The sequence below is a fragment of the Lithobates pipiens genome, unplaced genomic scaffold (genome assembly GCF_037356315.1).
Source record: "Lithobates pipiens isolate NorthernLeopardFrog02 unplaced genomic scaffold, aLitPip1_a1.2 Scaffold_35, whole genome shotgun sequence".
NCBI lineage: Eukaryota > Metazoa > Chordata > Amphibia > Anura > Ranidae > Lithobates > Lithobates pipiens.
In genome coordinates this window covers 12,295,158-12,314,991 of record NW_027507811.1, presented here as the reverse complement: position 1 = coordinate 12,314,991, position 19,834 = coordinate 12,295,158, and the positions used below count along the sequence as shown (strand labels likewise).

General features: G+C 48.5%; 2 protein-coding genes across 2 annotated transcripts in view; one reads left to right on the top strand and one right to left on the bottom strand.

Annotated features, from left to right (window-relative positions):
- The window catches only part of LOC143955620 (uncharacterized), a 231,789-nt gene that overhangs the window by 66,478 nt on the left and 145,477 nt on the right, over nt 1-19,834 (bottom strand). The gene's annotated exons all lie outside the window — the stretch shown is intronic.
- Nucleotides 1-19,834, top strand: part of LOC143955384 (uncharacterized) — a 44,159-nt gene that overhangs the window by 6,072 nt on the left and 18,253 nt on the right. Inside the window, exons 3-7 of the mRNA XM_077465443.1 lie at nt 12,581-12,712; nt 12,801-12,924; nt 13,041-13,138; nt 13,253-13,397; nt 16,789-18,139. Coding sequence (XP_077321569.1) covers nt 12,581-12,712; nt 12,801-12,924; nt 13,041-13,138; nt 13,253-13,397; nt 16,789-18,139 — 1,850 coding nt within the window. The remainder of the gene's footprint in view (nt 1-12,580; nt 12,713-12,800; nt 12,925-13,040; nt 13,139-13,252; nt 13,398-16,788; nt 18,140-19,834) is intronic.

The window sequence follows — 19,834 nt, the reverse complement described above, 5'->3', positions numbered from 1 at the left end:
TCTCGGAGCTCCGACGCTGCCATTCGCCGGAGCCGCGATGACGTCACTCCCGCGCATGCGCACGGGAGTAGACAAATTTGGCAAATCCATTCTTGGACTTGCCGCATTTAGTGCGCCTGCGCGCCGCTGTCTACGGCGCATGCGCCGTAGACAGCGGTGCCCATTTTCGGGCAAATATCTCCTAAACCATATAGGTTTAGGAGATATTACTTGGACCTACAGGTAAGCCTTAATCTAGGCTTACCTGTAGGTCAAAGTTGTTTGGAAGGGTTTACTTCCATTTTAAAGTCCCCTCCCAGAATCAGTTGGCCCTCTTGGAAGTCAGCTAGACTACGCATGGTACACTGTATGAAAGCATCCTGGTGGTCATTAGGAGCATATACCGTAGCAAGAGTGAAAAGAGACTGCCCAACCTGGCCCTTGAGGAAGAGAAAACGCCCCTCCGGATCCGCCATTAGGTCCCGATAAGCCCATGTCCTTTTATTAGATATCAAAATAGAGACCCCTTTAGTTTTAGAATGGGAGTTAGTCGAGTGATATACATGAGGAAAGCCACGGGACTTCAAAATCGGCAGACTAGAGGTTTTAAAATGGGTTTCTTGAATAAACGCAATATCTACGGAATTAGTCTTCAATTCTCGCTGCAAGATCCGTCGCTTCTCCGGGGAATTCAGTCCCTTGGCATTTAGCGAAAGAAACTTAATAAGATCCGCCATCCCGTCCCTACCATGTCAGAGGAGCAATATAAAGAAACATAGAAAAAGAAGGGGAAAAAAAAAAAAAAGGGGGGGAAAAAGAAAAAGGGGGGAGATTTAAATAAAAAAGGGGGGGGTAGGAGGACCTTACCGTCCACGCTCAAGGCGCGACGGAGACGGGCCTCCACTTAAACTAAGAATAAAGCACAAAAACGTGCTTTGGCACTTACCTACCCTAACTGGGCCAGAAGCGCCGGCCTATTCGGGGGTGTGGACAGACAGGGCAGAGAGCGAGCTCCCGGAGCTCGGTTCCCCTCACTCGACATACTGTAATAACCTACCACTATCAGTATATACGCCTAAGAGAAAAAAAAAAAAAAAAAAAACAACAAAAAAAATAATAAAAATAAAATAAGAAAAGCTACACATAAATACAAGGGAAAACCATAACCACATCAAAACAAAGAGCCACCCGCAGCTCCGGTGGACCATTCCGTGTCCTCCTAATCTAGGGTAGACACCAGTAGTGATGGCCGAACGGTTCGCCCGGCGGTCGTTTCGCGGCGAATTTCCGACATTCGCGGTCCGCACGTTCGAACGCCTTTTTCCGTCGTTCGCCGCGGCGGACTTACGTGTTTAATGTATACAAGAACTTTAACCTTTGGTGACACGTTTATCATGTGATACAGGACAGCCAATTGAGACATGACAGCACATGGACACTTGTACATTCCCCCTAACCTATAAATACACCCGATCCGGTGGCCATTTTACATTCTTTCTTCTGTTACGATAGGGACAGGTTCCTGTGTGGAGTAGGGAGAGATAAACCACTAGCTATTTGGTACACAAAAGTTCTTTTCAGGACTGGTATAGGTGTTAGGTGTTGATAGGTTTGCTGTGCTGCTGATTCTTGCAGCAGCCTGAGTGTCTTTTGTTAGTTTAGAGAAAGGGAAAGGACGGTGTATGCTACAGGGACAGCCAGATTAGTCTTTCATCATCATCATCATCATCATCATCATTAGCTGTTACTATCAAGGTCCACAAAAGAGCTGTTCCAGTAACCACTAATCGTTCTCTTTTTTTGCCAATTTGTATAGGGACAGGAAGGAAGCAGTGTTGTCAGGCAGTGAGGGTAATTTTAAAGACTTGCTGTTATTATTAGTTCCACAAAGGTTCTTTTCAGGACTGGTATCAGTGGTACAGTAATAGGCTTGTACATGTATAATATTCTTTCTTCCAAATATAGAAAGGATATTATACTTGACTGCTGCCCTTCTGCTGCAGTCTGCTAAACATTCACAACTCACTTGTTCCACAAAAGTTCTTATAAGGACTGGTAACTTGGTATAGGGTGCTACGGTACATAGGCTTGAGTGCGGTACAGTCTGCTGTTCTGTAAGGACCGCTATCGGTCCACAATAGATAGGGTTGACGTGCACCACTGCTGACCGCTGCCCTATACTGCAGCAGTCCTTCAGCGGTATAGGGACTGACGTACAGTCTGCTAATCACTAACACACAACCTGCTTGTTCCACAAAAGTTCTTATAAGGACTGGTAACTTGGTATAGGGTGCTACGGTACATAGGCTTGAGTGCGGTACAGTCTGCTGTTCTGTAAGGACCGCTATCGGTCCACAATAGATAGGGTTGACGTGCACCACTGCTGACCGCTGCCCTATACTGCAGCAGTCCTTCAGCGGTATAGGGACTGACGTACAGTCTGCTAAACACTAATACACAACCTGCTTGGTCCACAAAAGTTCTTATAAGGACTGGTAACTTGGTATAGGGTGCTACGGTACATAGGCTTGAGTGCGGTACAGTCTGCTGTTCTGTAAGGACCGCTATCGGTCCACAATAGATAGGGTTGACGTGCACCACTGCTGACCGCTCACCTATACTGCAGCAGTCCTTCAGCGGTATAGGGACTGACGTACAGTCTGCTAATCACTAACACACAACCTGCTTGTTCCACAAAAGTTCTTATAAGGACTGGTAACTTGGTATAGGGTGCTACGGTACATAGGCTTGAGTGCGGTACAGTCTGCTGTTCTGTAAGGACCGCTATCGGTCCACAATAGATAGGGTTGACGTGCACCACTGCTGACCGCTGCCCTATACTGCAGCAGTCCTTCAGCGGTATAGGGACTGACGTACAGTCTGCTAAACACTAACACACAACCTGCTTGGTCCACAAAAGTTCTTATAAGGACTGGTAACTTGGTATAGGGTGCTACGGTACATAGGCTTGAGTGCGGTACAGTCTGCTGTTCTGTAAGGACCGCTATCGGTCCACAATAGATAGGGTTGACGTGCACCACTGCTGACCGCTCACCTATACTGCAGCAGTCCTTCAGCGGTATAGGGACTGACGTACAGTCTGCTAATCACTAACACACAACCTGCTTGTTCCACAAAAGTTCTTATAAGGACTGGTAACTTGGTATAGGGTGCTACGGTACATAGGCTTGAGTGCGGTACAGTCTGCTGTTCTGTAAGGACCGCTATCGGTCCACAATAGATAGGGTTGACGTGCACCACTGCTGACCGCTGCCCTATACTGCAGCAGTCCTTCAGCGGTATAGGGACTGACGTACAGTCTGCTAAACACTAATACACAACCTGCTTGGTCCACAAAAGTTCTTATAAGGACTGGTAACTTGGTATAGGGTGCTACGGTACATAGGCTTGAGTGCGGTACAGTCTGCTGTTCTGTAAGGACCGCTATCGGTCCACAATAGATAGGGTTGACGTGCACCACTGCTGACCGCTCACCTATACTGCAGCAGTCCTTCAGCGGTATAGGGACTGACGTACAGTCTGCTAATCACTAACACACAACCTGCTTGTTCCACAAAAGTTCTTATAAGGACTGGTAACTTGGTATAGGGTGCTACGGTACATAGGCTTGAGTGCGGTACAGTCTGCTGTTCTGTAAGGACCGCTATCGGTCCACAATAGATAGGGTTGACGTGCACCACTGCTGACCGCTGCCCTATACTGCAGCAGTCCTTCAGCGGTATAGGGACTGACGTACAGTCTGCTAAACACTAATACACAACCTGCTTGGTCCACAAAAGTTCTTATAAGGACTGGTAACTTGGTATAGGGTGCTACGGTACATAGGCTTGAGTGCGGTACAGTCTGCTGTTCTGTAAGGACCGCTATCGGTCCACAATAGATAGGGTTGACGTGCACCACTGCTGACCGCTCACCTATACTGCAGCAGTCCTTCAGCGGTATAGGGACTGACGTACAGTCTGCTAATCACTAACACACAACCTGCTTGTTCCACAAAAGTTCTTATAAGGACTGGTAACTTGGTATAGGGTGCTACGGTACATAGGCTTGAGTGCGGTACAGTCTGCTGTTCTGTAAGGACCGCTATCGGTCCACAATAGATAGGGTTGACGTGCACCACTGCTGACCGCTGCCCTATACTGCAGCAGTCCTTCAGCGGTATAGGGACTGACGTACAGTCTGCTAAACACTAACACACAACCTGCTTGGTCCACAAAAGTTCTTATAAGGACTGGTAACTTGGTATAGGGTGCTACGGTACATAGGCTTGAGTGCGGTACAGTCTGCTGTTCTGTAAGGACCGCTATCGGTCCACAATAGATAGGGTTGACGTGCACCACTGCTGACCGCTGCCCTATACTGCAGCAGTCCTTCAGCGGTATAGGGACTGACGTACAGTCTGCTAAACACTAATACACAACCTGCTTGGTCCACAAAAGTTCTTATAAGGACTGGTAACTTGGTATAGGGTGCTACGGTACATAGGCTTGAGTGCGGTACAGTCTGCTGTTCTGTAAGGACCGCTATCGGTCCACAATAGATAGGGTTGACGTGCACCACTGCTGACCGCTGCCCTATACTGCAGCAGTCCTTCAGCGGTATAGGGACTGACGTACAGTCTGCTAAACACTAATACACAACCTGCTTGGTCCACAAAAGTTCTTATAAGGACTGGTAACTTGGTATAGGGTGCTACGGTACATAGGCTTGAGTGCGGTACAGTCTGCTGTTCTGTAAGGACCGCTATCGGTCCACAATAGATAGGGTTGACGTGCACCACTGCTGACCGCTCACCTATACTGCAGCAGTCCTTCAGCGGTATAGGGACTGACGTACAGTCTGCTAATCACTAACACACAACCTGCTTGTTCCACAAAAGTTCTTATAAGGACTGGTAACTTGGTATAGGGTGCTACGGTACATAGGCTTGAGTGCGGTACAGTCTGCTGTTCTGTAAGGACCGCTATCGGTCCACAATAGATAGGGTTGACGTGCACCACTGCTGACCGCTGCCCTATACTGCAGCAGTCCTTCAGCGGTATAGGGACTGACGTACAGTCTGCTAAACACTAATACACAACCTGCTTGGTCCACAAAAGTTCTTATAAGGACTGGTAACTTGGTATAGGGTGCTACGGTACATAGGCTTGAGTGCGGTACAGTCTGCTGTTCTGTAAGGACCGCTATCGGTCCACAATAGATAGGGTTGACGTGCACCACTGCTGACCGCTCACCTATACTGCAGCAGTCCTTCAGCGGTATAGGGACTGACGTACAGTCTGCTAATCACTAACACACAACCTGCTTGTTCCACAAAAGTTCTTATAAGGACTGGTAACTTGGTATAGGGTGCTACGGTACATAGGCTTGAGTGCGGTACAGTCTGCTGTTCTGTAAGGACCGCTATCGGTCCACAATAGATAGGGTTGACGTGCACCACTGCTGACCGCTGCCCTATACTGCAGCAGTCCTTCAGCGGTATAGGGACTGACGTACAGTCTGCTAAACACTAACACACAACCTGCTTGTTCCACAAAAGTTCTTATAAGGACTGGTAACTTGGTATAGGGTGCTACGGTACATAGGCTTGAGTGCGGTACAGTCTGCTGTTCTGTAAGGACCGCTATCGGTCCACAATAGATAGGGTTGACGTGCACCACTGCTGACCGCTGCCCTATACTGCAGCAGTCCTTCAGCGGTATAGGGACTGACGTACAGTCTGCTAAACACTAACACACAACCTGCTTGGTCCACAAAAGTTCTTATAAGGACTGGTAACTTGGTATAGGGTGCTACGGTACATAGGCTTGAGTGCGGTACAGTCTGCTGTTCTGTAAGGACCGCTATCGGTCCACAATAGATAGGGTTGACGTGCACCACTGCTGACCGCTGCCCTATACTGCAGCAGTCCTTCAGCGGTATAGGGACTGACGTACAGTCTGCTAAACACTAATACACAACCTGCTTGGTCCACAAAAGTTCTTATAAGGACTGGTAACTTGGTATAGGGTGCTACGGTACATAGGCTTGAGTGCGGTACAGTCTGCTGTTCTGTAAGGACCGCTATCGGTCCACAATAGATAGGGTTGACGTGCACCACTGCTGACCGCTGCCCTATACTGCAGCAGTCCTTCATCGGTATAGGGACTAAGAGTTTTGTCACAGGGTCATTTAAAAAATGACAGGCAGAGGAAGAGGCAGGCCCTTCCGCAGGGGTGGTAGGGGTAGGGCAGGAGCAACAGGCTTGAGCCAAAGTGGGAAGTTGCAGAAGGTGCGTTCAATTACTTTAAAGGATGCACCAGACTTGGTTGAGTGGCTCGCTCAGCCTTACTCTTCTGCACCCTCCTCATCCTCTCGATCTGCACCCTCTTCTTCACTCTCTGCTATGTGCACCCCCAAAGACACTACCACCAACAACACGACCACCACCACCACCACCACATACCTTCCGCTTGAGTCACTGGAATTATTTTCCGATCCATATCAAGAGGACATTTCTGATGCGCAGCCACTCTTGGTATTGGATCAGGAAGAGGAGGTAGCAACAAGCGCTACTCAGCAGTCTGACGCCAGTACCCAGATCAGCCCAAGGAGGAGGTTGGTCCCCGGTGTTGCTGCCTACTCCGAGATCTCTACTTATAGCGGTGGGGAAGGTGACGTTGATGATGACGTGTCTAGTGATGTCACGTGGGTGCCCACAAGAGAGGAAGAGGAGGGGAGTTCAGAGGGAGATATGGACCAGCAGATAGGGAGGAGAAGCAGCAATGACTTACATTGCACAGCAGGGACAAAGCAGACTGCAAATGTATCAGGAGCGAGTCATCGACCATGTACGGTCACATCTGGCGCTCCCAGGACACCGGCACATGGCTCCGCAGTGTGGGCTTTTTTTAACGTGTCCGCTGCTGACAATAGCGTTGCCATCTGCAATCTTTGCAGTCAACGCGTTAGTCGCGGTAAGCCCAATACTCACCTAGGGACGACCGCCTTAAGAAGGCACATGAGCAGCCATCACCGAGCCCAGTGGGAGCAACGGAACACACAAAGCCACACTGCAGGCTCTCACCGTCCAGCCTCGTCTTCTACTTCTCCTTCTCCTCTCTCCTCACAATTGTCCTCCACTCCACCTTCCATCACGCCAAGCTCACATTTTTCTGCAAAAAGGCAGGCTTCCGTGGGCCTAATGTTTGAGCGTAAAAAAATGATGACGCCGGATAACCCTCTTGCTCAACGGTTGACAGCTGGCTTGTCAGAACTCATAGCCCGCCAACTACTGCCATATAAACTGGTGGACTCGGAGGCCTTTCGCAAATTTGTGGCCATTGGAACACCACAATGGAAGGTCCCAGGAAGGAAGTATTTCTCAGAGAAGGGCATCCCAGAGCTATATGGCCATGTTCAGCGGCAAGTGAATGTATCTCTGGCACACAGTGTCGGTGCCAAGATACATCTGACCACAGACACGTGGTCTAGCAAACACGGGCAGGGAAGGTATATCAGTTTTACTGCCCACTGGGTGAACCTTCTGACGGCCGTCAAGCATGTAACCCGTGGCACCCGTGTAGATTTGGTTTTACCGCCACGGATTGCATGCAGGCCTGACTCTTCTTCTCCTCCTCCTACTCCATCCTCCTCCCTCTCCTCCTCAGCTGCCTCCTCCTTTTCCGCTGCTAGCGTCTCTTCCACTGCACCGCCCAAGCTCCCCAGAACCTATTCCACATGCCAGGTGAGACGTTGCCATGCCGTGCTGCGTCTGTTGTGCCTGGAAGCAAAGAGCCACACTGGCCCGGCACTCCTTTCAGCTTTGCGTTCACAGGCAGATGAGTGGCTAACACCGCTCAATTTGACAGTTGGTAAAGTGGTGTGTGACAACGGTGCCAATCTGCTTAGCGCATTGAAACAGGGCAAAATCACGCACGTGCCGTGCATGGCACACGTCTTAAACTTGGTCGTGCAGCGATTCCTTGTCAAATACCCTGGGGTCCAGGACATCTTGCGGCAGGCAAGGAAAATCTCGGCCCATTTCAGAAGATCTTACACGGCCATGGCTCGCCTTGCTGACATTCAGCGGCGACACCATCTGCCGGTCAGACGTCTTATTTGCGATTGCCTGACGCGATGGAACTCAACCTTCTATATGCTTGATAGGCTGCTCCAGCAGAAACGTGCAGTTAACGTCTACCTGTATGAACTCTGCGAAAGAAACGGTTCTGGGGAGCTGGGTTTTTTTTCACCGCGCCAGTGGCTGCTCATGCGCGACACATGCAGACTTCTGCGGCCATTTGAGGAGATCACCAAACTGGTCAGTCGCAGCCATGGCGCCATCAGTGACATGGTACCTTATGCCTTCTTTCTGGAGCGTGCATTGCGTCGTGTCATTGATCAGGCTGTGGAGGAGCAGGAGCGGGAAGATGAGGAAGTCGCAATGCTGGATGAATTCCCAGGGGGGGCTACTCTATCTGAGACAAGTCAACAACAGGAGTCTGATGAGGAGTCAGAGGAGGATGGTGCCGGGGCGGATGAGCAGGAGCAAGAAGAGCATGCTTTAAACCTTTCTGGGATCCCTGTTGTGCGAGGATGGGGAGAGGAGAATGAAGAGGACGACATTATCCTGGATGATGAGCAGGAGCCAGGCCACCACACCGCTTCCACTTTAGTGCAAATGGGGGCCTTCATGCTCCAGTGTTTTAATAGGGACCCCCGTATAAAAAGCATGAGGGTCAAGGACCAGTACTGGGTGGCAACGTACTTAGACCCCCCGGTACAAACACAAAATGGCGGAAATGTTACCGCCGTCGCAGAGGGCTGTCAGAATGCAGCACTTCCAGGCCTTGCTTCGAGAAATGCTGCATTCTGCTTTTGCGTGCGCTGGCAGAGGAGCAATTCCCACTCCCAGAGAAGGATTTGCGGGTACCAATCCAACAGCGCCTGCAAGAAGAGGCCGGTTTGAAGATGTGTTGGTGACTTCGGATATGAGGTCATTCTTTCAGCCGACCCATCGACAGGTGTCATCCGGATCCAGCATCAGGGAACGCCTAGACCGTCAGGTGTCCGACTACATTGGGTTAACGGCCGATGTGGACGCTCTGAGGAGTGATGAACCCCTAGACTACTGGGTGGGCAGGCTTGACCTCTGGCCAGAGCTTGCCCAATTTGCAATCGAACTGTTGGCTTGCCCCTCATCCAGTGTCCTGTCCGAAAGGACGTTCAGCGCAGCAGGGGGGATTGTGACCGATAAGCGTACTCGCCTAGCTCACCACAGTGTTAACTACCTCACATTTCTAAAAATGAATGAGGCATGGATCTCGGAGGAATTCAACACATGTGACCAGTAGACCATGTATATGTCTATAAACTATTTTTTTAATCAAGCACACAGACCTTCTTAATTCATTTGGCTCACTTCCTTGACCCAAAAAAGCACACCGTACTATATGCCCCTACCCTCCTCTTTGAAGAGGTTGAGCGGTGTCATATTTCTACTGGGGCTGCTTATGATATCCCTGTGCTGTGCTGACTTCCTCCTGGGGGTTCTTATTATGAAGGGATCACACTATCCCTGTGCTGTGCTGACTTCCTCCTGGGGGTTCTTATTATGAGGGGATCACACCATCCCTGTGCTGTGCTGACTTCCTCCTGGGGCTGCTTACGGTGCTGCTGTCAGTGCTGTATGTCACGGTGCTGCTGTCAGCGCTGTATGTCACGGTGCTGCTGTCAGCGCTGTATGTCACGGTGCTGCTGTCAGCGCTGTATGTCACGGTGCTGCTGTCAGCGCTGTATGTCACGGTGCTGCTGTCAGCGCTGTATGTCACGGTGCTGCTGTCAGCGCTGTATGTCACGGTGCTGCTGTCAGCGCTGTATGTCACGGTGCTGCTGTCAGCGCTGTATGTCACGGTGCTGCTGTCAGTGCTCTGTATTACGGTGCTGCTGTCAGATGCCTCTATCACGGTGCATGTGTCATTCCGGTATGTCACGCTGCTGGTGATCATCTCCTGCACCCTCTTCTTTGCCTACCCTGGTCCCTGACCTTCCCTCTCCTCCATTGCCTTCATTAGCTCCATAGTCCTGAATTGTTAGAACAATTTCCCAAATAAAATAAAAATGCTTGTAGTTATCGATCCCAAATTCACCTCATACATGTATTATGTCATTGTCCAGATGGTGGGACTACGTTTTACCCCCTAATAATTACCACGTGGCCGCAAATTCGACATGAAGGTTTGCAAAGTTCGCCTCCCATTGAAGTCAATGGGGCCCGCGGCGAACGTTCGGTTTCGCGAACGTTTGGGTCCGTTCGCATTTCGCGTTCGCGAAACGTCCCGTCGGAAGTTCGTCCATCACTAGACACCAGAATGAACCCATCGGAGCAATCCCCACCAGACCAGAACGGGATCCCCCCAACCACCCTGTCATCCACCCTCCCAAGTCACCTAAGAAAGATAACCCCCTCACTTCTCCATGAAATCAACCAAGGTATCATTTTCTTTCCGTGATGGCGGACTTCCCTGCAATAAGTATTGCTAGAGGAGGGGGGGGGGGGAGGGGAGGGGTAAAAAAAAAATAAAAAAAAAATAAAAAAAAAAAACCACCCCATCCTCCTCCACCCCCCCTACCCAGCACATATCAATCTCAAATTCTATTGTTAACCCATAAACATTTCCCGTTTAATATCCCAAGGTATCTTACAATATCTCTGGCAAGGGTCACCCAAAGGGACCCAAGGGAGCAACCCCCAGGGCGACATTCAACAGTCGTCCAATGGCTCCTCCCAATGGGTCACCCCCCACAGATGACAGGTGGCAGACCTAATAAGGGATATTCATTGACCTTGTTTTTTCCGAGAAATATTTATCGAAAAATTTCAGATATTTCAGATATTTTCAGAATATGATATAAACTATAATCTATACTGCCCACCAAATTAGCCACCCCCCTCCCCCCATCCATTATCTCACATTATCCCATACCCAAGAGGCTCCGGCCGCATCCCTATAACCGGGAGCGATCAACAGAGCCACACTCACTGGGCAAAAATGGCACGGGAGAAACGGCAACCAAATGCCAGTACACGGTGGGAACCTGAACGGTCCAGGGCCAACAGGACAGGGGGGGGGAGGGAGAAGCAATCCGGGGGCTACTAAGAAAACCATCAGTTAGGATGAAGGGGTTAGAGGTTAGTGATTAATCCATCAACAGGGGGACAAGGGGGGGTGGGCACCCATCCGTCTACTCGCGTTGGGGATCTCTAGATGTCACTCTCCGTCACTCGCCTAACTACGGACGGTGATGGGGCGGAGGACCCTGATACTGACGGGTTCCCGATCTACCTGTGGGTCGTGGAAGGGGTAGCAACCAGTCCGGTACCGAGCACGGTACTTCTCCAAAATAATCAAACAGCGCTGGCAGATCCGCAGGAGTCTGCAGTTTAAACGAAGACGACTCCTTCCGAAAAGTCACCGACAATGGATATCCCCAGCGATAGGAAAAACCCCCCCGCTTCGCTATATCCAACAATGGTCTGAGCAAGGCTCTTCGACGCAGTGTAGCCCTGGAGAGATCTGGGAGAAGCTGGATCTGTGCACCATTGAACTCCAGTGCGCCATGTTCCCAGGCACATCGGAGGGTCGTCTCCCTCTGCACATAACGATGAAAGCAGCAGATCACATCTCGCGGTCTCGTAGGCTCCACTGACTTTGGACCCCATGTCCTATGTACCCTGTCTAGTTCAAAGTCCATATCAGGGTCTGCTACTACTTCACGTAAAATAGACCTTACCACTTCTCCGAGGTTGTCAGTTCCGTGCGACTCTGGGATGCCACGCAGCCTGATGTTAGAGCGGCGGCTCCGATCCTCTGCTTCTTCTAATTGAAGATGTAGGGCAGTCACCTCTTCCTGGTGTTGGTCTCTCGAACGTTCTAATAACAGCACCCGGTTCTCGAGTGCTGTAACGGACGATTCGCCTGCACTCATCCGTTCGGATAGGCCACCTACTTCATTCCGCATCACTTGAATATCCCGCCGGTGAGTCTCCTCCACACGTAGGATCAATGCCTCTATGTCCGTTCGTGTTGGGAGTGCTTGTAAAAGCGCTCGGATATCACTGTCCACAATCACGGCGGGGTCCCTGGGAGACATCTCTCTAGGCGATGCGGCTGTTTCACTGGTCTCGCTAGCGGCGCTCGCGGGAGCGCTCGTGTTGGATGTAGGACTGGCCAGGCTTACCGGATCTTCCCGCGGCGGGGAGTCCCTTGCAATTCTGCCGCCCGAACCACGTGGAGTTGCGGTCTCGTAACCCGAAGGAGCAGGCGGAATCTGCTCAAAGAAGCGGCGGATTTCCAGCGGGTTTTTAGCCGTCCCTTGGGTATTGGCTCGTGTTCTGTGCCGCTTGGAAGGCGACATGCCCGTATAGCAGTATAGCAGTATAGCAATGTAGGTAGGTAAGAATAATGAAATATAGTCGAGGAGGGGATCAAGCCCAGGAGCTCTGCAAGATCACGTCCTCACACCGCCATGTCCAGGCCACGCCCCCCCTCTGTCCCTCTTTCCTCCATGTCCTGATACCGTTGTTCTTTTATTACAGAAAGTGCCCCCTATGAAGTCTGGTGGCCAGGTGACCATCAAGGTACCTCCAACTCTCTCCATGACAATTAAAAGAAATGACAAGAAGATTCTAGAAGTCACCAACAAGATCATTGAACTTCTGATGAGTGAGGTGAGGAGGATTCTGGGAATTCTGGGACATTATCCAGTAACAGGCAAGGGATGTGTCTGGATGGTGACTGTATCATTGTGTGTGTCAGGTTCCTATAAGGTGTCAGGATGTCACTGTCTATTTCTCCATGGAGGAGTGGGAGTATTTAGAAGGACACAAGGATCTCTACAAGGACGTCATGATGGCCAATCAGCCGCCCCTCACATCACCGGGTAAGAGGAGACTTTATTGTAAAGGAGAGAGCAGTACGGAGGCTCCACCTAGATCCCCCATCATCTGATAAACACATAGAAACAATGTATTCAGTCAGTGTGTGTGTTTCCTACAGATGGATCCAGTAATGGGAACCCACCAGAGAGATGTCCCCGTCCTCTGTACTCCCGGGATTACACACAGGAGGACCACACCATCCCCCACCATCATCAGGTAGGTGGAGTTGAGGTCCTGAGCTCACCGCCATGGTTGTATAACATTCAAGCCAACATTCTTCTTTATTATTTCTTCATTTTAAATATTTCTTTCACCATTTTGCTTCTTCAGAACGAAGAAATGACTAAAACGAAAGTCGAGCGTCACGAGGAAGAAGAAGAAGAGACGTATGTGAGGGGTGATCAGCAGACTGTGGAGGAGATGGTCAAGTTGGTGACAATTAAAGAGGAGGACGTTCTTGTAGAGATCGGCATTGGTGGGTAGTGGAGACTAAGAATGTTACTTTTAACAGCAGAGCATTGCCTCCTAAAAGAATAACATCAATCCCCCGGTCTATGTGTATAACTTTGGCTTTACTTTGGGTTCTGGGCGTAATGGCCTTTGACGCGTTTCGTCACGGGACTTCTTCAAAGAGGAAAACTTCTGGAACCAGAAGTAAGCCAAGACTGAGAATGACCTGAAAAAAAAATTAATGAAACGAAAACTAACAAATTATTTTTAGCAGTGTACATGTCTACTCGTCAAAGCTAAAAACTTCTGGAACCAGATGTAGGCCAAGACTGAGAATGTCATCGATCTATCTTTGTGTGTGTGTGTGTATAGCCCTTTCTTATTAGCTTATTAATATAGTAATGGAGGACAGTAGGATTGGGTGGTTTGGCCCCATAATTCCTGGTCACACCTATGAAGGGTAATACTCATCGGTTCCATCACCTTCTTACCGTGTCTCATGAATAGAAGAATGACCTGGTAATGTTTCCAAGGGACCTCTAGCAGTATTTTTCGATTAGGAAGTGGACTGAGCGTAGGGTCAGCATTCAATATCTCTTTATGGAAAATCTGATGATCCGGAAATGATGATGATAATCCCTAGACATGTGCAATTCGTTTCGTTCCAAATTTTTTTTTATTTTTTTAACGAATCTCGACAAATTCATTCATTCGGAAACATCCGAATTAACGAGCTTTTCCGCATACTTGTAAATTCGAAAAAATTAGTAAAATCTGAAATTAAAAAAAATTAGATTTTTTTTTTTTAAAAATAACGTAAATTCGAAAAAGTTTGTAAATTCGAAAAAATTCCTAAAATCTGAAATTCGAAAAAGATTTTTTTTAAAAAAAAATAACGTAAATTCAAAAATATTTGTAAAGTCGAAAAAATTCCTAAAATCTGAAATTCGAAAAAATTCCTAAAATCTGAAATTCAAAAAAATTTGTAAATTCGAAAAAATTCGTAAATTCGAAAAATAATTCCAAAGATCTGAAATTCGAAAAAAAATTGAAAATAAAAAAAAACAAAAAATCGGAAAGTCAAAAAAAATAATCGGAAATTCGAAAAAAATCGGAAATTCAAAAAAAAAAAAAAATCAGGAATTCGGAAATGCAAAACCCTGAAAATTTAGAAAATCTGAAATAATAACTAACTAATAATAACTCAATTACTAGCTATTAAATTAGTGGAATTTCCTTTTTGAATTAGGCTGTTAGCAAACGTAACAAATACGAATTTATCCGAAGTTACGAATGCCGCATCTAAAAGAATAGAACGTAACAAATTAATAAAATTAAATGACAATAATAATAATATTTTTTTTTTTTTTTTTTAGTAGTATGTTTATTATCATTTATTTTTAATTAGTTCCGTTCCATTTGTTTAGATGCGGTATTCATTATTTTGGATAATTCGTAACTTTGGACAAATTTGTATTCATTACGCTCACTAACAGCCAAATTTGAAAGAAAATTCTAATACTTATAATAGTTTCAGTTTTTTGAATTTCTGACTTTTTTCTATTTTATTTTTTTTATTTTATTTTTTATTTCTGTTTTTTTTTCTCGAAATTTTTAGAAATTTCGATTTCTTTTTTTTATTATTTTTTTTTCTAATTTATGAATTGCGATCATAACGAATGACCCGAAAAGTAAAAAAAATAAAAATGAATGAAGCGAAAACTAATACATTTTTCGGCAGTGCACATGTCTACTGGTCAAAGTGAAAAACTTCTTGATCCAGAAGTAAGCCAAGGCTGAGAATGTTATCAATCTATCATTGCTTACTTTAGGTTCTAGGCGTAATGATGTCACGTGGCACCACTCTGACGCGTTTCGTCATGTGACTCATGACCTCGTCAAAGAGAAAAAACTTCTGGAACCAGAAGTAAGCCAAGACTCAGAATGTTATCTATCATCACTTACTTTGGGTTCTGGGCCTAATGACGTCACGTCACACGTGGCCCAACACTGACGTGTTTCGTCATGTGACTCATGACCTCGTCAAAGAGAAAAACTTCTGGAACCAGAAGTAAGCCAAGACTGAGAATTTTATCACTCTATCATCGCTTACTTTATGTTCTGGGCGTAATGACATGAATGAAACGAAAACTAATACATTTTTCGGCAGTGCACATGTCTACTGGTCAAAGCGAAAAACTTCTGGATCCAGAAGTAAGCCAAGGCTGAAAATGTTATCGATCTATCATCGCTTACTTTAGGTTCTAGGCGTAATGACGTCATGTGGCCCCACACTGACGCATTTCGTCATGTGACTCATGACCTTGTCAAAGAGAAAAATCTTCTGGAACCAGAAGTAAGCCAAGACTCAGAATGTTATCGATCTATCATCACTTACTTTGGGTTCTGGGCGTAATGACGTCATGTGGCCCCACACTGACGTGTTTCGTCATGTGACTCATGACCTCATCAAAGAGAAAAACTTCTGGAACCAGAAGTAAGCCAAGACTGAGAATTTTATCGCTCTATCATCGCTTACTTTAGGTTCTGGGCCTAATGACGTCATGTGGCCCCACGCTGACGTGTTTCGTCATGTGACTCATGACCTCATCAAAGAGAAAAACTTCTGGAACCAGAAGTAAGCCAAGACTGAGAATTTTATCGCTCTATCATCGCTTACTTTGTGTTCTGGGCCTAATGACGTCATGTGGCCCCACACTGACGTGTTTCGTCATGTGACTCATGACCTCGTCAAAGAGAAAAAAACTTCTGGAACCAGAAGTAAGCCAAGACTCAGAATGTTATCAATCTATTGTCACTTACTTTGGGTTCTGGGCGTATTGAGTTCATGTGGCTCCACCCTGACGCGTTTCGTCACGTGACTCATGACTTCTTCAAAGAGAAAAACTTCTGGAGCCAGAAGTAAGCCAAGACTGAGAACGAATGACCTGAAAAACAAAAAATAAATTAAATGAACACATTTTTCGGCAGTGTGCTTGTCAAAGCAAAAAACTTCTGGAACCAGAAGTAGGCCAAGACTGAGAATGTCATCGATCTATCTTTGTGTGTGTGTGTGTGTGTGTGTGTGTGTGTGTGTGTATAGCCCTTTCTTATTAGGATATTAACGGAGGACAGTAGGATTGGGTGGATTGGCCCCATAATTCCTGGTCACATTTATGAAGGGTGATACTCATCGGTTCCATCACCTTCTTACCGTGTCTCATGCATAGAAGAATGACCTGGTAATGTTTCCAAGGGACCTCTAGCGGATTATTTGATGAGGAACTGGACTGAGCGTAGGGTCAGCATTGATAATCTCCTTACGAAAAATGTGATCTAGAAATGATGATGATAATCCCGATCCAGGGGAACCAATCCACTGATCTCCAGCAGTAATATATATTTTTTTTTTTCAGGACTTGGAAGCAACATGAAAAGTTCAGAGGATTTTCCAATGTGTGAAGGCATCAGAGGAGATTGTTGGGGAAGAAACCTTGTTCTTTCAGATCTCCATCCTGGACCTCTGAACGTGGGCAGATCACCGGATTTCACCAATCCTGAGGACCCTTCCTTCATTAAATCACATTCTGTTACCCCAGGACTTCATGGTATGGATGGATCACCAGATCCCTTTGGTCTTGAGGAACCTTCCGCCCACAATCGGAGAAGTGACAGAGAGCAGAAACCCTTTTACTTCTCCGAGGGCGGGAATCCTTTTCCGGTGGAAAACATCAGCTTTGGAAAGAAGTGCCACACGTGCTTTGAGTGCGGGAAACAGTTTCCTAAGAAATCCCTTTTGGTCAGACATCAGAGAACTCACACTGGCGAGAAGCCATTTTTATGCTCCGAGTGCGGGAAAAGTTTTTCCCATAAATATGACCTTGTTGTCCACCAAAGATCTCACACGGGCGAGAAGCTATACCCGTGTCCCGAGTGCGGGAAACGTTACGCCCATAAATCGGCCCTTGCGCGACACACAAAAACCCACACGGGCGAGAAGCCTCATTTCTGCCCGGAGTGCGGGAAATGTTTCCTACAGAAATCGGACCTCGTCGTGCACAAGAGGTCTCACACAGGCGAGAAGCCGTTTTCTTGTTCTGAGTGCGCCAAATGTTTTTCTTGTTCCTCAGAGCTGGCCAGACACCAAAGAACTCACCGGGACCAGAAGCCATGTTTGTGTCTAGAGTGCGGGAAATGTTTTTTTCGGAAATCGGACCTTGATGTCCATCAAAGGTCTCACACGGGCGAGAAGCCTCATTCCTGTCTCGAGTGCGGGAAATGTTATGTAAACAAGGCCGCGCTCGACGTGCATCAGCGACTTCACACGGGCGAGAAGCCCTATTTGTGTTTAGAGTGTGGGAAAAGGTTTGCATGTAAATCGTATCTTGTGGTACATCGAAGGTCTCATACGGGCGAGAAGCCGCATTGGTGCCCCGAGTGCGGGAAATGTTACGTCCATAAATCAGACCTCGCCAGGCACCGAAGAACCCACACCGGCGAGAAGCCTCACATGTGTTCAGAGTGCGGGAAACGTTTCCTACAAAAGTCGGACCTCGTCGTGCACAAGAGGTCCCACACAGGCGAGAGGCCGTATTGCTGTCCTGAGTGCGGGAAATGTTTCATTTGTACGTCGGACCTAGCCAGACACCAAAGGACTCACAGCGGCGAGAAGCCTCATTGGTGTTTGGCGTGCGGAAAAAGTTTTGCGCGGAATTCGGACTTGATCATACATCAGAGGTCTCACATGGGGGAGAAACCGTCTCATCTGCTATGAGAATCCAAACAGGTGACAAACCCATCGGGTGTAGGAGGCATCTCCTAAGGGGGACCGAGCTCATTAAGGAAACCTAGACCAAAGTGTGTGGACTTCTCCTGGTGACCTCCTTCTTCTGACATTGCTAGTTGCTTGGTGTGCACCATAATTATGCAGGCCGAACATCCTGCCCTCATTGTCTCCATGAGTGGTCCAGGCCAGTGATGGGAAAGGCACTGAAAAACAGAGATGAGTGTTAAAAAATTCAGGAAAACTTGGTTTCTCCAGATGTTTTTTCCTTTTCCAAACAATAACATTCATATCTAAGCCAGGACATGTGATCCTGGTTCTGACATAACCATTCCTGGCCCAGCTAGCCACCCATCCTGTCAAGGTCAAACCCAGCCTCCCAAATGTCAAGAAGACCAGACCCATCTGGCCCCCCAACTGTCGAGACCAGGCCCATCTAGCCCTCCCAACTGTCGAGACCAGGCCCATCTGACCCTCCCAACTGTCAAGACCAGGCCCATCTGGCCCTCCCAACTGTCAAGACCAGGCTTATCTGGCCCCCCCAACTGTCAAGACTAGGCCTACCTGGCCCCCCCAACTGTCAAGACCAGGCTTATCTGGCCCTCCCAACTGTCAAGACCAGGCTTATCTGGCCCTCCCAACTGTCAAGACCAGGCCCATCTGCCCCCCCCAACTGTCAAGACCAGGCTTATCTGGCCCCCCCAACTGTCAAGACCAGGCTTATCTGGCCCTCCCAACTGTCAAGACCAGGCCCATCTGGCCCTCCCAACTGTGAATACCAGGCCCATCTGGCCCTTCCAACTGTCAAGACCAGGCCCATCTGGCCCTCCCAACTGTCAAGACCAGGCTTATCTGGCCCCCCCAACTGTCAAGACTAGGCCTACCTGGCCCCCCCAACTGTCAAGACCAGGCTTATCTGGCCCTCCCAACTGTCAAGACCAGGCTTATCTGGCCCTCCCAACTGTCAAGACCAGGCCCATCTGCCCCCCCAACTGTCAAGACCAGGCTTATCTGGCCCCCCCAACTGTCAAGACCAGGCTTATCTGGCCCTCCCAACTGTCAAGACCAGGCCCATCTGGCCCTCCCAACTGTGAATACCAGGCCCATCTGGCCCTTCCAACTGTCAAGACCAGGCCCATCTGGCCCTCCCAACTGTCAAGACCAGGCTCATCTGGCCCCCCCAACTGTCAAGACCAGGCCTACCTGGCCCCCCCAACTGTCAAGACCAGGCCCATCTGGCCCCCCCAACTGTCAAGACCAGGCCCATCTGGCCCTCCCAACTGTCAAGACCAGGCTTATCTGGCCCTCCCAACTGTCAAGACCAGGCCCATCTGGCCCTCCCAACTGTCAAGACCAGGCCCATCTGCCCCCCCAACTGTCGAGACCAGGCCCATCTGGCCCTCCCAACTGTCAAGACCGGGCCCATCTGGCCCTCCCAACTGTCAAGACCGGGCCCATCTGGCCCTCCCAACTGTCGAGACCGGGCCCATCTGGCCCTCCAAACTGTCGAGACCGGGCCCATCTGGTCTTCCCAACTGTCAAGACCAGGCCCACCTGGCCCCCCCAACTGTCAAGACCAGGCCCACCTGGCCCCCCCAACTGTCAAGACCAGGCCCATCTGGCCCCCCAACTGTCAAGACCAGGCTCATCTGGCCCTCCCAACTGTCAAGACCAGGCCC